This window comes from Gymnoscopelus braueri, assembly GCF_963280865.1.
Source record: "Gymnoscopelus braueri genome assembly, chromosome: 23".
NCBI classification, from domain to species: domain Eukaryota; kingdom Metazoa; phylum Chordata; class Actinopteri; order Myctophiformes; family Myctophidae; genus Gymnoscopelus; species Gymnoscopelus braueri.
The window spans coordinates 24,636,939-24,653,937 of record NC_137625.1 but is presented as its reverse complement, the minus strand read 5'-3'; the positions used below and the strand labels follow the sequence as shown (position 1 = coordinate 24,653,937).

The 16,999-nt window shown below is 42.8% G+C and overlaps 2 protein-coding genes across 3 annotated transcripts in view; one reads left to right on the top strand and one right to left on the bottom strand.

Moving 5' to 3' along the window:
* Positions 1-1,302: 1,302 nt before the first annotated feature.
* echdc3 (enoyl CoA hydratase domain containing 3) lies at positions 1,303-5,665 on the top strand. Its single transcript, XM_080421073.1, has 6 exons — positions 1,303-1,505; positions 2,056-2,177; positions 2,366-2,463; positions 2,840-3,040; positions 3,496-3,674; positions 3,788-5,665. Exons 1-6 carry the CDS (start codon positions 1,363-1,365, stop codon positions 3,939-3,941), a joined length of 897 nt encoding a protein of 298 aa, XP_080277199.1. The 5' UTR covers positions 1,303-1,362; the 3' UTR covers positions 3,942-5,665.
* Positions 5,666-8,239: 2,574 nt separating this feature from the next.
* The window catches only part of usp6nl (USP6 N-terminal like), a 71,466-nt gene continuing 62,706 nt past the window's right edge, over positions 8,240-16,999 (bottom strand). For both annotated transcript variants that reach the window (XM_080421550.1, XM_080421549.1), the window contains 6 exons: positions 16,721-16,841; positions 15,074-15,168; positions 14,057-14,122; positions 13,657-13,756; positions 12,979-13,131; positions 8,240-11,163 (listed from right to left, as the gene is read on the bottom strand). In XM_080421550.1, coding sequence (XP_080277676.1) covers positions 9,572-11,163; positions 12,979-13,131; positions 13,657-13,756; positions 14,057-14,122; positions 15,074-15,168; positions 16,721-16,841 — 2,127 coding nt within the window. In that variant the 3' untranslated portion in view covers positions 8,240-9,571. The remainder of the gene's footprint in view (positions 11,164-12,978; positions 13,132-13,656; positions 13,757-14,056; positions 14,123-15,073; positions 15,169-16,720; positions 16,842-16,999) is intronic.

The following is a 16,999-nucleotide window of genomic DNA, read 5'->3' as shown; positions in this document are numbered from 1 at the left end:
GGCAGCAATTTTTACTTGAATTGAATGTTTTCCTATTGATAGATGTATTAATCTAAGTAGGCCTATTGTTTAATTATTATATGGATTTGTTAGCATAGAAGTGACATTAAATAGATTTGAATAGATGGTGTCTATTTAAAAGCCTGCCAGGTATACTTAATAAGCTGTTAATAAGGTGACGCACAGAGTTCACTCTCTTTGATCTCCAGACACAGCTCTGACCAATAGGAGTTAACGAGCATATAAATTCCTCCCAGAAATCTTATCAAAGTAGCTACAATGATAAGGACTAGCTGTCAAGCTGTCGACTTTAGGCCACACAAACGCATACACTGTTGTTGTGGGTACATCATACACGCTCTGCACACGTGCATTCTGATTCAGCATAACCAGACAGACCCGCATAACTTGTCGATCCAGCTGAGCATGTTGAAGCTGTTGCGCCATCTAGTGTATAAAGAGTATGCCTACTCTACAAAGCCAGGGTCCAGTGAGTTGTTGTAGTCATAGGTTGTATTTACAAATTGGTGCTCAGTACCCTCTTTGTCCCGTTCAATGTTATTACATCCTAAGTTATTGTTAAGTATTCATTGTGTTTTTGTGCAATAGAAATGTAGACAATTGAGAAAACATGTTATTGTGATACAGTCAGACAGACAGTAGCCATGGATACACGACGTCGTCTGTGACGAGTCACGACCGTCATGGATGAACAACCTGGTGTTTGCACTTTCTCCCTTTTTGGCTCGTACATAAACGTTAAAATTTCAAATATAAAGTGCTTATGCCATGGCCACGGATGTTACAATTCTGTATGGGTCCTCAAAATTATCTGTATCTTCGTATTGTTCAATAAAAAGCATTTTAATCCGATCAGTGGCCATTTTCTCATAGAGTTATAATGTATCAGGGTGCAGTACAGCTCCCAACCGATAGGGTCACATCACATGGTTGAAAGCAGAATAGGAAATGCGGAGAAAATGGCCACCGATCGGATGAAAATGCTTTTTATTGAACATTACGGAAAATACAGATACTTCTGAGGGCTCGTAGATAATTGTAACATCCGTGGCCATGGGGTAAGCACTTTATATTTGAAATTTGAACGTTCATGTAGATGTACAAGGCCGTAAATGGAGAAAGTGCAAACACCAAGTCGAACTTCATCCATGACTGCCATAATATGACAGTCACGTCTCAGGGCTAGTGATACTGCTAGCTTCTCAGGTAGGCGTTGTTAACAACCCGGAAGTGTTCTGTACATGTTATGATTGTCACCTGACGTGTGGGTCCACGGTTCACACCAGGGCAGGCAGACAGAACAGAAAGCAGTTTACTGGCTTGACAAGACAGGGACAAACAATGGCTCGAAACTTGCTGTGCAGAGCGGCCGGTGTCGTTCAACTGAGCAAGCTGCTGACGCCTTTGACTGGGGCACGTTCATTATGCACACAACAAGTTCAGACGGAGCCGCTCACTGTCAGGCTGCAACACAATGGAATAAGGTTGAATGTGTTTTTAGTAGTAACCTAGTGCCTAGGCTGTGTCATAGTGCTCAGCACGTGTCTGTAGGCCAGCTGTCACGATTATTGCACAATCGTCTAATCGCAATTATTTGAAATAATCGTCATAATCGTTTGAAAAATGTTCATACATAAAAAAGCAGAAATAGCTGATCTACAACTCGTTGTTGTAAGCTTGTAAATCAGCTATTTCTGCTATTTATTTGGTGTATAAAATTAATAAATGTCTGTCATTTCTTTGTATATTTCAGTTCTTCCCTGTGCAATTTGATTACGAAGCCTAAAAGGCAAACTGATTTTTTCCCCATATGTTCCAATGTTAAATAAAAAAAAACAACTTAAATTTGTAATCGTGACAGTCCTACTTGTCTGCACAGTAACCTGTACAGACAGACTGTGTTATTACATGGTGACTTTGGCTTGCTTTTTTGTCTTAAACTGTAGCAGTGACAATTTATTCTACAAACTCTAAAAGTTTTACACAATGTTGTAATACTAAACTTCATAAACATTTAAAAGATTTCTCTTGCAGGAGAATCATACTCAACAATCCACGAAAGAGGAATGCTCTGTCCTTGTCCATGTTGCAATCCCTAACAGAGAACATTCTAACAGATGTTGACAGCAGTGACCTAAGGGTCATTATCATATCAGGTAGGCCATTTTGTCCATACTTGACACTCTTGAGTGGGGTTTGTGTGGAGTAAGGGTGGAATGACTGCTAGTGTGTGTGTGTGTGTGTGTGTGTGTGTGTGTGTGTGTGTGTGTGTGTGTGTGTGTGTGTGTGTGGTGGGGTCAAGAATAGATGGATGCTAATTAACATTTGAATCCATGTGCCATAGCGAAGGGATCAGTGTTTTCCTCTGGACATGACCTGAAGGAGCTGACCTCTGCCCAGGGTAGAGACTATCACACACAGGTGTTTCAGGCCTGTTCAGAGGTTAGTCTCAGAGCAATCAATCTTGCCCTCTCTCTTTGTGTCTCTTTCTGTCAGTTTAATGTCAATGACCCCACAAATTGAAAATTGTGTTTGGCCGGAAAACCCAATATGAAAATATCTATAACAGAGGTATATATTATAACAGAGGTTTATGTTTACAAATGTCTACATTTTTCAAATGTTTTCAATTTTTTTTAGAAAATAGCTACAAGCGTGACTATTTTTGTTTAGACAAATTATAAAATATGGTTAAAGTGGCTAAACTGATTTTGATGCTATCTTAACTGGAACTCCCTCAAAAGAGCCCCGGGGGTCCTCGGACCGCACTTTGAGAGCCACTGCTCTGTGTTAACCACTGCAGTTTCCTCTTTTTCAGGTCATGACCCTCATACAAGACATACCGGTACCTGTAATTGCCATGGTGAATGGTGTTGCTACGGCGGCAGGTTGCCAGCTAGTAGCCAGCTGTGATATTGCTGTGGTGACGGAGAAGTCCACCTTTGCCACCCCAGGCGTGAATGTGGGTCTGTTCTGCTCAACACCAGCGGTAGCTATAGGAAGAGCTGTGCCTCGAAAGGTATACAGTCATTCACCTTCACATACCTGGACTGAACGAACATACATTATTTGCAGCTCAACTAGCCAACTTCAGACTTTCTTGTTTTGGAAAGAGCTATCATTTTTAGTATCGCTCTTAGAAGAGCTCTGATAAACTCCATCTTGTAACCACCGGTCCATTGCTGTTTCAGTCTCTCATACGCTCAGAATGTATGGTTAAAGTACTTTTTTTAGCTGCTTACGCTATTTTGATTAAAGCTTCACATAAACGTAGCACAAACACTGCGTCTGTCAGCTCGGCTTCTCTGGTGACTCACACTGAAATAGGTTTGTGTGGAAACGCATAACAATCATATTGTCACAATTGCATCATCTCCAGCATTTAAAATGGTACAGGACATTTGACCAGATTTAGTAACATACTGTTAAGTTAAACATTTGTCACATAACTCATAAATGTCACAATTGTTCTAGGTTGCAATGGAGATGCTGTTAACTGGAACACCAATTTCAGCCCACGATGCTTTGCTGCATGGTCTGGTCAGCAAGGTTGTGCCAGAGGAACGTCTGGAGGAGGAGACATTAGCCATCGCCCAGCGTGTGTGTCAGGCAAGCCGACCTGTCGTTGCGCTCGGGAAAGCTACTTTCCAAAGGTGCGAGCTCTGGTTTGGAATAAGGAGCTGGTTAACTGTTTTTGTCTATGATCAGTGATACTTAAGCAGGTGTTGTTGTTTAATTTTGTGACAATGTGGTTCTTGCCCATCAGACAAATGGCACAAGGGCGAGATGCAGCCTACGCCACAGCCTCTAAGGTTATGGTGGACAACCTAGCTCTCAGAGACGGTCAGGAAGGTATCCGGGCTTTCATAGAGAAACGCAAACCTGTGTGGAGTCACAGACCAGAGAAGGCTCACGACTGATCGATGGCTACCGGCCTGGATGGAGCAACCGTGGTCCCACATGGAACTAGTTCTTTGGAGCTTATCCTGACTGACTGATGCACTTTAAAGCTGGTGTCCAATTGCTGAAGTGATATTTCGTAAAGTTTTGACAATTTAATAAGCCTCTGATAAAGACAAAACTCTAGAACCGTTGACTGGGTCTCCTTAGTCACTCTGTTTGTTTGCACCTGAATTAAAGATCTCAGGCCGAATAAAAATGCCTTCTAAATCCTAGGAGTTTTCTTAACACAATTGTCCAACGTTTACTAAAAGAATATTTCTCAGCCTCTGTAGCAGATGGAAACCTAGCTTAGACCTAAAAGCTTAACCTAGCCTTGGAGCTAGTCTGACATTTGCTTGCGTCAAATGTCAGGCTTGATCAAATCAATCTATGATAGTCTTGATCCAAGGCTAAGCTTAACCATAATTGAACATGTTTTGTCCATATTCTCATCGTGAAGTATCAGAGCCAGTGCAAACGTAGACAAAACTTGTGAGGCTGAGGTTTTGAACTCTCAACCTCTGCTTTAATTCACCACCGCGCCTGGCAACTGTGACATCATCGTACAGAATGTCAGTTCTTCCTGGACTATAATGGACAGCCATTCCTGTAATAGTTCAAGTCTGACTCAGACCCATAGAGAGAGAGAGAGTTATGACACGCTTTGATCTCTCCGCAAAGCGGGCCGCTATGGGCTGAGATAGAACGAGCATTTCCGCATTCCATTCTTACATGGGAGTCGACGCTAGTGTCATCACTCTCATATTAGATCACACTGGCCCCTCCAGCTGATGTCAATCACCTTGTGAAGACTGTCAAATACCTAGTCAGACTGTACCAAGTGGTCAGGGAACAGAGTGACAGGAGTTTTTTTGTTGTTGTTAGTTTTGTTTTGGATTTCTTTAGTTCTTAATGCATTTGTTTTAACCTGTATTAGGTAAATAGTCATTTGTGTTGTGCCTGTAAATATTGATGTTGTTAGATGGTGTTTACATATCTTCTAGTTATTGTGTCATGGTGCCCTTCACGGTAAAAAGGTTCTTGAAATCTCTTTGGGTGGAGGTGCTGCTAGACAAGGTATCTCTCATAACTGACACCTTTAGAGCAGTCAACAAGGTGATTGACATCAGCTGGAGGGGCCAGTGAGCCAGTCTGACTTGAACTACAGGAAACATGGGCTGTAGTCCATTGTAGTACAGGAAGTAGATCATGCCGAAATCATGTTCAAAATATCAAAACAGAAAAAAAAACTTCATTAAAATAGGATTTGGGTACAAAATCTGCAAAGTTGCTGCTGGATGGAAAGATGTAACCACTGTGGTGCATCGGTAAGATGCAGTGAAAGTCTTCTCTTCAAGGGTGTTTATTTACAGAAACTGGTTCTTAGCCTACTATTAATACTTAAAAAAAATAATAATGTGGCTTCAATTATAAAACACAGAAAATAGCGCATCAAACTAAGAATAGCTCTATTCTAACTTCCCTTATCGAATGCTGCCAGCATACTGAACTGAAAAGCTGAACTAAATCAAACACACATGGAGTTTATCAGCGGGCAGCCATAGTTTGGTGTGGCTGTGCCCTTACAAGATAAAGTCCGGAATTCAAAATGTACTTGAGTAAAAGTACAAAAGTATTGGCATCAAAATGTACTTAAAATACCAAAAGTAGAAAGTACTCATTATGCAGAATGTCCCATTTCACAAGTTTTCAAATGTATAAAATCTAAAATGCATAAAAATCTTTTGAAAATAGCAGATCTACAAGCTCACAATGCTAGCAGATCTGCTATTTTCAAATGGCTGAAATGTATATAGGGCTGAAGTGGTTAATGTATGTTTTGTAAAAATAAAAATCTACAAAGTAACTAGTAACTAAAGTTTTCAAATAATTGTAGTGGAGTAGAAGTAAAAGTACTGAACATTGGAAATACACCAGTAAAGTAAAAAAATACCTCAAAATTGTACAGGAAGTACAGTACTTGGGTAAATGTACTTAGCTACTTTACTAATCACATAGAATGTGAGGTTTAGTGAGGTGACAAAATCCATCCCTGAAAAATAAAATCAACACCAACCGTTATGTTATGCAGTAGTGTGCTTGGGTAGCTCAGTTGGCAAAGCATTCACCTTTGAATCATACTGTTCTCTGTTAATACTGGGCACACTGCCAGCTCAGTCAGTGTATAACTATACAATGTCAACAATCAAAAGATAAATAATCAACTAAGTGTTCTTTATAATTTGTTGGTTACTGGGTTAGTAAGCTACAGTACATGGATTTAGTGAGAAATTTTATTCTGCGGTATAGGCCAGTGGTTCTCAAAGTGGGGTCCATGGACCGTAGGGGTCCTTTAGGGGGTTCCAGGGGATCCCCAGCAAAATGTGTTAATACAGCACCACAATAATTTTAACCCTTTATCCATATTTTATACGTTGGCTATTCAAAAATAGCAGATGCCCGCCGTCCAGTCCTCCCTTAAGCCAATTTGAATATAGGATAGCTTCAAAACTTACCAACAGAATGTCTGGGACTCAAACAAGAAACGTCAGTATCTTGACACTGACATGATACTGACAGGATACTGACATGATATTGACATGATACTGATGATGTCAGTATCATGTTACAGGGCTGTGACAGGGATGTCAGGCTGCCTACCTGCTGAGCATTCAATCATCAGTCCAAATACCATCACTCACAGCACACGTTTCTTAGTACTGTTGAAGCGTTCTTTTGTATTTTAGCCTTGAAAATTCCAAAGCACACAAACATTGAACAGGATTTGAACATGGAATCTCTGTGCTGAGAGATCACTACGCTATCACTCAGTCTCTCATGGCTTAATCTTGTCTCTTAGTTCTGTTGAAGCGTTCTTTTGTATGCTAACCTTCAGTTAGTAAATTTAAGTTGAAATACTCCAGCACTGAACTATAGGAGGACTGGGATTTGAACATGGAATCTCGGTGCTGAGTCTGATCATTAGACTACTATACACCGTCATTCAGTCACTCTCAGCATTATGTCTCTTAGTACTGTTGAAGCATTCTTTTGTATGTTAGCTTTGAACTATAGGAGGACTGGGACTTCAACATGCTGAAAGTCAGACCATTAGACCACTACAGAAACAAAATCAAACGGATCCGACTTGATCACATGACTATAGAGACACTGTGTACCAATTTGCGTAATGTTTGGACAAAATCTGTAGAAGTAATATAAACAAGTGTTTAGCAAAAATCGGCCTCCTGTTGGCGCAACAACAGGCCCATCTGAAATAATTGTGGCAGATGTTCTGCTCTGGCATCCAGCGAGTGTGTGCACAGTTTGATGTCGATCCAACGGTGCCGGAGATTAGCCATTCACGGACGGACGGACGGACGGACGGACGGACGGACGGACGGACACACACACACACACACACACACACACACACACACACACACACAAAACAAGATGATTGTTAAGAATGAAAGATTTTTCCTCAAGATTCTTTTCAATTGCTAAAAAATTGAGACAACTCTTAGCACAATGAATCTTTGTGCCTGGGCTGGCTACTGTAGCCTATGTTATATATTATAGATATTACTGAATGATGGCCAAACCCAATTGTGTTTTTTATGTAGTTCCATTGTTCATTTTATGGTTATTATTATAATATACAGCTTATTCATAATAAAATGAACAGGCAAGCCTGGATTGAACTAACGATTGTACTATGAATATGATAAGTAAGTTTAACTTACTTCAGAATGAACACAAGGTGTGATTGCAATTTGCTGGATATTGCTCTGTGCCAATGTCAAGTCAGTCTCTAACCATTTATTTTCTTCATATGAACAATTGTAAATCAGCCCGGCATAATCACATACGGTAGTATGAATCTGTCCTTGAACCACAGAATTTAGATGTGATCCTTTTTTGAGCTGTTAAATTGACATATACTGTAGGTACAAAATATTCTTACATTTATATTTACTCAGCATTTGGAGGTGAAATTGCATTTCCCCCTGTCAGTTTCTGTAGGTAAAAATCAACCCTATATTCCCTCTCTTGTCCATTAGGTGGCAGAGTATGCAAAAAAGTTGACCAAGCGAATACAAGTAAAAATAAGGGACCAAAAGCCCTATGGCCTTGGCCCCTTAAATATAAAACAATCAGGGTGAGAATAATCCTACAGGAATGTACAATCTGGAGCATGTTCACAGCTACACGTTACATATGCATGACATGACATTACCTCACATGCACACGCAGTCAATGATAGATGCACAGATTCATTTACACCCCAAGTCGTTTTATTAGGCAAAAGTATCAGAATGGATTGAAATTAGTCATTTAACATAACAAAATCATAACTTAGGGATGTACGGAACAGCATAGCAATACTGTTTGAGAATGATAGAAACTGTATCAAAACAAGCAGAACATTATGGAATGTGGCTAACGTGTGTGATTGCTGTGTATTTAATTAAGACTTCAGTGGAAGTGGCAATACTGAACAGTCAGTATAACTGTGGTGAGAGAAGTTAACTCAATATTGATGCATTGTATTGAAACACCAGTTTAAACCCTTCTCTGACTGTGGACTAACTACTGTATGTGCTGAAAACTCACTGGTGTAGTATACAATGTACAGTATGTCTTGGTTATCAGAGGAAACTGGATTTAAAACCATCAAAAGAAACCGAAAAACCCAGTATTTCACAAGTCCTCACTAAGTGGCACACTGGTCCTCGAGTCTACAGTCAGGAATGGAATTTCAGTGAAATAATTTCACTGGCCTCAGGTACACACATGTACAGTAAATACACTATGTACTGTACTTCATGTGGTAAAGAGAAATGCATTGCACATCAGAAAACAAAACAAAAAACAATTATCACTGAAACTGAGCAAAGAGTAAATCTCAATGGAAAAACAATCCCCAATCCTCCAAAAACGACTCTCTCTACAGTGGAGGTGCTTAGAATTTAAATGGGAGTTATAACTTACAGTGCTTCAGTTGTCACCGTTTTCTAATTATATTATTTGACATAGCATTATTTCCTCTCTTTGAAAAATAAGATATTCATGAGCAAAAGGAAAAAATGACCTCTAATGTAGATATTTGGAATTAACATAACATACAAAAATAAAGATGGAATGAAGAAAATGGAAAATAAATCACTGAGTTTGTCTGCAGGAGAATCACCCGCCTGCTATTGATGAAGTCGAATAACTCAGTATATTAACCAAAAAATATTTACTGTACATTTCAGACTCTAAATTGTATATATATATATACAGTATTATATATGTATATATATATATATATACTGTATAATGATTTCACATCCAAAAATAAAATAAAATCTTCAGTCAGTATTTTTCTTTTAAAGTGATCAGTAAAAACGTCAGAAGCTGGTGTGTCCTGCAACGTTACGATGCATCGAGACAGTCAGAAGGTCAGTAATTCACACATAAAGCACAAGGAAACAAAAGAACAGAACCAAAACAAGGCTCCTAACAACGCTAGGACTACTGCTTGCCTTTGCCACAGTGTCAGTGACTACATGTCAGTATTTTTCAGTGTCTCTTCACCCCTCTGTTGCCTTCTCTCTTCTTGTCACAGGTTGATAGACTCCTGCATGGCAAAAGCCTCCTGTGCGTGTCTGTAGTGTGGTCCTCCAAACAGCTGGGCCGTTTGGAGGTGCTGCTGCCTTATGACGGGCGTCTGCTCCTGGAACTGTGTCCTGTAGTGAAGCAGGCCGTCGGGATCCGAGGGGAAAGTGAACTCTTGGACGGGAGTCATCTGGGCCTTCTGGAAGCTGGGCGAGCGGGGCATCCCTCCCGGGGAGCGAGGTGGCAACTCGCCCTCCAGACCCCAAGGCTGTCCGTCGGGGGCCGGCGCCGGCCCCTCCGGCGCGTAATTCTGCCTGTGCCCCTCGTACCTGTAGTCTGCCTGAGAGTAGACCTGTGCAGTAGAGGTGAGTCGAGTGGGCTGTCGCAAGTACACGGGGGTTGTGCTGCTGGGGCTTTCCAGCTGTAGGACGCGTTCCGGGCCGGGCCCCGGGGGGTTCCGGGGTTCATGGGCGGAGATTAGCGGCTGCCTGCGGTAGGTGGCGTACGAGTTGTTCATGAGGGCCTTTTCTGGGGAGAGGCTGTTGGGATGCCGCTCGGTGGTAGCGTACGCCCTGTCCCCGTACGCCACACCCGAAGGCGTCGGAACTCGGGAGGGCGGGGCGTAGTGTCTCTCCTCTCCTCTGTGCTCCAGACTTACGCCGTAGGGGGGATGGTAGAGGGGCATCATGGCGGGCCTGCTGGGAGAGTACTGCTGGGGAGGGGTGTGGTACTGGCCATGGACGCCGGGGTAGGCGGGCTGGAGCCCTGCTGGACTGTTCAGGGACAGCGGAGGAGGGATAGAGTGCCTGGGCCCCGTCGCCACGGAGACCATGCTCCCCGCCAGGCTGGGCGTGCGGCTCGGGCTGAGCTGCCGGAGGGACGGCGTGCTGAACGAGGTCTCGCTGCGAGGGGTCTTCATCCTGGAAGGGGGTCTCTCCAGCTCCAAGACCTCAAAGTCCTGTTGTTCGGGCAGGCCCGGCACGTTGTCATACTGGGAGGCGTTAGAGCCACGGTCAGAGCCGGGCACGAAGCCTCTGGATCGGGGCCGCCGATTGGGCAGCATGGACTCGTCCGGGCTGGAGCCGGCCGGCGAGGCGCCTCGGCTCAGCTGGGTCTCACGCGCCGCCGCCTTCTTGGCCGCCTCCAGCTTAGTCTCAGAGGGCTTGACCCAGCGTGGCGTGATGTCCCTTCGGGAGCTAGAGGCCGCGTTGGAGTTGTGGTTAGCGGCGGCGTGGCTCTGAGACCTCCCTCCGTCTACCGACACGGGAGCAGGCACTGGGGACGGAGTCACCGCCCTCTCCGGGGTGGTGATGGCGGAGGTCGAGGCGGAAGGCTGCTTCCGGTGGTCGGCGGCACCGATCTCCCCCGACCCTCTGGAGCGAGCGTCCTTCTTCTTCAGCTTGTCCAGGGAGTCCCGGCGCGCCCGACTCGGGGGCCGGCTATCGCGCTGCTGACGTTCCGGTAGAGGGCTTGGTTCTCTCGGAGGCTCGGCCGGCTGAGCGTGGCTCTGACCGTTAGCCATGTGGTTCACCACGACCGCTGCCGGCTCAGGAGGAAGCTGGCCGAGAGGCTTCTTGGGAAGCTCTTCCTCTTTACCTGTCCATTGAAACAGAGGACAGAGGTTAGTGGGACAAAGAAATAGAAACTGAACAGCAATGGATTAATATACTGTTGAGTTTTTTTTAGGTCACATCAGATGATAATTCACAACAGGTACATGGAATCATGCAACACCACTGCCATAGGGAGGTAAAACATAAGGGAGAATTACATTCATGACAACAGAATCACATTTCCACAGGCGAGGAAATAAGGACAGAAACAAAACAAAAATCGGAAATTGTGTTTAATATTAGTTCCCAGCTTGCTGGCGGTGCTCAATTAAGTGCCACTCAAATGAGTAGCCTCTGAAATTATGAGTCTCACTCTATTCCATCAAACTGTCTGTCATAAAGAAATACCTCTTGATTAATAAAATGTAGTTATATTGCTTAAATATAACCATTCCAACACTGAAAGACAAATAATGCATAAATGAATACAAAATATATACATATGTATTTATGCTAATTACTAAATTTACTACATTACAAAATGATATACAGTACAGTTGACAAAAACATGTACAATACGCAGACAGGAGGTGACACTGGATGTGTTGAGGAGACTGTAAGGGAAAGAGTGTTCTATGATCACCATGGTGACGCCAGAAGACAGCAGCTGGAGGAAAAGAAAGTGTTGTGGGTGTGTAACCCAGGAAAGTGACCTTATTGGCACTAAATCCACAAACTAAAATGTCTGCCCATTTGGTTTGTAGTAGGGGTTGGGTGCAGGATGCCACGTCACCAGTCGAGAACCAAAACTCCCAACTACGAGACCCGAAGACAGGAACTAAATTGTCAGCTAAATAATTCTGATTAACAAACGTGACGACATAGTAAAAAAAAAAATCCCCTTTTCATGCCAGCAGATTCAGTGGCGTCTGGCTTTTGTGGCAGCAGATGGTTAAAAGATGGGCCTCTAGGAGCCACTTTAACAGAAGCCTCCAGTGTTGTAAAAAGTGGCTCATTATCTTGTCAGTGAACAGGCCGACAATATAGATCTCTACTGTCATGGCTGTGTGCAGGCTCTGAACGACAGAAATGCTTGAACAGTGTGCTTCAATTCTAGAACATGTGTCAGATCTATTGTGTAGACTTAAATAACATGTGTAGTAATAAAAGTGACGATGGCAATTTTTGGACTGCTATTAACCGTTTTTGCTTCCGAGTATGTGAGCGAAAAGAAAACCAGACCAGACCAGAAAAAATAAAGTAAAGAGGGAACGCAGCCATTGCAAGACTTCATATAAAAACGAAAGAAGCGCTGAACTGAACTTAGTTCAAACATTAGCAGGAAGAAACAACTACTAATAGAGAACTATTTCGACGATTAAACCCCAGTGCTGTTGGACAGACAGGCGGACAGACAGACGGACGGACTGAGGGACAGATGGACAACAAGATGAAGAGGGAAAAGACCAGTCTGGATTTGCCCACCGGTTACTGTTGTAGGAGGGGATGTGGGCATCGCTCACAGACACACTTTTGAAGGCTGACATCATTTGAAAAAAGAGGGAGAGATAGGAAATTAAGCAAGAGACAGAGATAGCAAGTCATCAGACACTAACGTTATATCTACGAATACCACAGAACAAAAGCAAGAAAGACCCTGGGCAGCTCATGTGACCTACTGTATGTGGCAGTGCATGTGAATACAGGTGTGTTCTGTGTGACAAATTAGACTATTGGATGGTTGTGACAACATACTATGTCATGTGAGACCTGTGTGTGTGTGTGTGTGTGTGTGTGTGTGTGTGTGTGTGTGTGTGAGAGAGTGTGTGTGCGCACGTGTGACACAAAATGGCTGTACCTGGAGCGGGTAGCTCTAGTTTGGCCCTCCTGAGCTCCACCATTGACTGCTGTAACTGCTCGACCACAAAATCATCCTCGAGGAAGAAGTTTTTAGACAAAGCCACCTGCAGAAACTCTACCAGCTCCTCCATGGACAGCTTTAGCAGGTGCTCTGTAAAACCACACACACACACACACGCAAAGCATCAGATTTATTACTTTTAATATGTGCGACCAAGAATTGTGCATAGTTAACGCTGTGTACTAGTGTTAATAGTTTGACGGTCAAATATCATGGAAACGCCAAACCTTTACATTGATTTACACAATTTTCTTGCATCATAGAAACATAATGCAGGTAAATGGCTTGAGACAATCTTTCAAATGCAATGAGTCGCACCCTACGATGAATAGTTCAGAAGTTACTGTATGTATGACGGTGTGTAAAATCACCTTATTGACCGTGAACCGTCAAATTACACCATGTGCCAGATATGGAGCTAGAGATTTTATCTAGGACATTTCATGGCCTTGAATTGTGACGTTACGGTGACATGGCGTATCGACAGCGTATGCGGACAGAGGGACACACTGTGCATATAACAGTACAAAGACATCGCTTTGCAGATCAACTAATACAAGAGCCACAGTGCTTGAGTGGCAATCAAAGACATTCTTGGTGAGTGAGATGTCTTACTCTTGTGCAGTTTGAGGACTGTGTAGGACATGGCAGTAAGCACTCTCTCTCCCTCTAAGATGTAAATATCCCAGATCCTAAGGGTCAGCGTGAAGGGCGTCTGATAGAGAAAGAAAAAATAGGAGCAAGAGAGACAAGTCATTGTATCAAATCTTGTGTCTCAAATCTTATGTCTTTAAATAAGACATTACATTACAAGACATTGCATCCTTGGTGATGAAACCTTGATGTGATGTGATGTAACCAAACAGAAAACAAGATAACAGTTCAGAAGCCGATTCAATGGTCATTTACATAATATGCAAGCATTGTTTTTCATAGGTTTGGGCATCTGAACATAAAAAAACATAACTTTAAAAAACACTGAACATGGATCACAGCCATTAGAAATATCACTCACTCTGTCCAGGAAGCACTGGAAGAACCACTTCATTGTGTACAGACTGGTGAACACCTCCTGGGTGTCCTGCAGCAACACACACAGTCAAATCCTCAGTATTAGTTAGATTTTGACAGCAAATTTAGATTTAGTTTTAGTCATAGTCTTTTGAATAAAATTCCATTTAGTTTTAGTCATATTTTAGTCATCTGAAATGTTTTAGTTTTTGTCTAGTTTTAGTCGACTAAATATCATAAGATTATAGTCGACTAAATCTACAGTTGATTTAGTCGACTAAAATGTATCTTGGTGGTGCCTTGATGGCGTCATAATGGCTGATTTTACACTTAGTTGCATGCTGAAAATAGCCGATCTACAAGCTCACAACGCGTCGCAGTGCGACGCGTTGTGAGCTTGTAGATCTGCTATTTTCAGAGGGCAACAGCCTAGCGCAACCAAACATAAAATGACTTGTCTTTTAGTTCTACTGGATCTCTTCTCCACTAGTCCCTCGCTAATATTTTAGTCTAGTTTTTATTTGTTGACGAAATTGTCAATATATTTAGTCTTAGTTTTAGTCATTATAGTTAGTTTTTTATTTAGTTCTTATTTAGTTTTCGTCAGTGAAAAAAGGTAGTCGACGAACATTTTCCGTCATAGTTTTAGTCGACGAAATCAACACTGCTCTGAGAGTATACACATGGAACCAAATGGACCCCATAGGGGGGGGGGGGCAGTGCTACATGGTGATAATATGGTTCCAAAAGGCAGAAGAATCTTATTCTTCTGTAATAATAAGAGCTGTGTGTAGTAAGACATTTCTCTCTCTTACCTAAGCCTGCTTTTAATCTGTACATCAAAGGGCTGCTGCCAGCACACCATTCATTCAGAGCTCCCATACTAGTGGGCTTAGGGCTGTCATGCGCCTTGGTTGGGTATGCACTGCAGGTTTAGTGTGTGTGTGTGTGCGTGTGCGTGTGTGTGTGCGCGTGCGCGCGTGCGTGTGTGTGTGGTACACATGCAAGGCGATCACCTCACCAGGTGTTGCTTCAGTTTAGGCATCATCTTCTTAAGGATACGGTCGTGGTGCTCCTGGAATCGCATCAGCTTCGGAAAGCCAGGGATGAAAAACCCTGCCGGATGAGAGGAGCAGAGAGAGAGAGAGAGAGCGAGAGAGAGAGAGAGAGCGAGAGGATGAAGAGGGGCAAAGTGTAGGAATGTAGGTGTGAGGGGTTAAGGACGAGAGGTAAAACGCTGGGAGACCTTTTATACAGTCCATGCCTGCCAGCTGAGATCACACAGCATTATCAATGGGAAAAGTCTGCATCAGCTCAGCCGCAATCAATTTAATGATCCGTGTCTACAAACCCTCCGAGTTTATGTTTAATCTCTTCCCCACTCTTAGGGCCCAGAGGCAATAACCTTGTGTAAGATGTGTATATGTATATCTGAGAGTGTGTACAGTATGTGTGTAGTCTATACACAGTTGTAGGCGTATATAGATAGTATAATGGTTTGTTATTGTATTCATAATTGAATCATTGGTCACAATGGGGATTCGAATCACGTGGTGGTGTTGGTGGTACAGTATATCAGTCAGTAGTGGTAGTAGTGAAGTCAGCTGTTCACCTGGGGGGGGATTTATGAATGGAGAAGGGGGTGAGCGGGGAAGTCATGCTTTTGCTGACCGCTTTGACAACGCTTTTGATATCACTGCATGATCGCTGTTTTTAACCTTTTAGATGCCGCTTCATGGATTGTTTTAACCATTAATGAAGCTACCAAAAGCTGAATCTTGGAACAAGCCAGCGCATCGGGCGGGTGAAGTTTCCCCGACTAAGCCTTTCGGCGACTTAAAGGACAACTTTGTTTTTTTTACAACCAAGGTTTATGTTTTAGTTTGTAATTAAAGTAAATAAAAGATGAGTGTTATTTTTTTTCATTTACTGCTTTCTATAGTTTTAGCAATTTTCGCTATCTTTTTTTACAGTGGGCATTCGGGCAGGTCACTAAACATGTATTGTTTTACACAATAACCCGGCGATTTCTTTATTATTATTTACAGTAGCTCTTCTAGCCCCCAATAACTCACATCTGGCCATCAAAGACCACGGGACCTTTTTTATTGTGTAAAAAAAAGACATATTTAGCCTATATAGACATATTTAGGCACCTGCCCGAATGCCCCCGCCCACTGTAAAAAAGATCACGAAAATTGCTAAAACTATAGAAAGCAGTAAATGAAAAAAATTTAACACTCATGTTTTATTTACTTTAATTACAAGCTAAAACATAAACCTTGGTTGTAAAAAAACTAAGTTGTCCTTTAAGTTTGTTTTCTGATAGTCGCCCAACAACAGTCAATTCCTCTGTTCATTTAACTCTGAGAATGTAAAAATGAACATAGATAATTGTATTGTGTAGGCCTGTAGGGCATACAGTATTTGTGTATTCCAGAATGCATCTATACTGTAGGTGCCTTCTGCATACTAGTTTGTCTTGGGCACTGCTGCATGGATGGTGTGAATTTAGCATGTACTTGGATGTGTGTGTTCTAATGCAGTGTGCGTGTGTGTGTGTGTGTGTGTTCTAATGCAGTGTGTGTGTGTGTGCGTGCGTGCGTGCGTGCGTGCGTGCGTGCGTGCGTGCGTGCGTGCGTGCGTGCGTGCGTGCGTGCGTGCGTACCATGCATGGCGTGCCTCTGCCCAGACAGTAGTTTGACCAGTGCCCAGAATGCATCCTCCTCATTCATGTAGATCAGTAACAGAGCTGTTATCTGACTCATGCCCTGGCAGTATCCCACCTCCTGAAGAGAGAGACACACACACACACACACACACAAACTCAGTGAGGCAGCATGATGGCCTCAACGTTTAGAGATACTATGCGTGTTGCCGAATGGCCAAACAGTAATTCCTGTGACCAAGCATCCGTCAAGTGTGAACCTCCAAGCCCTCTGGTGAC

Excerpts from the sequence above, each read along its gene's own strand:
- echdc3 (XM_080421073.1), top strand. The coding sequence starts at position 1,363 with ATGGCTCGAAACTTGCTGTGCAGAGCGGCCGGTGTCGTTCAACTGAGC. Across the intron at positions 1,506-2,055 it reads CTGCAACACAATGGAATAAG|GAGAATCATACTCAACAATC; the intron begins GTTGAATGTGTT and ends TTTCTCTTGCAG. Across the intron at positions 2,464-2,839 it reads TGTTTCAGGCCTGTTCAGAG|GTCATGACCCTCATACAAGA; the intron begins GTTAGTCTCAGA and ends CCTCTTTTTCAG.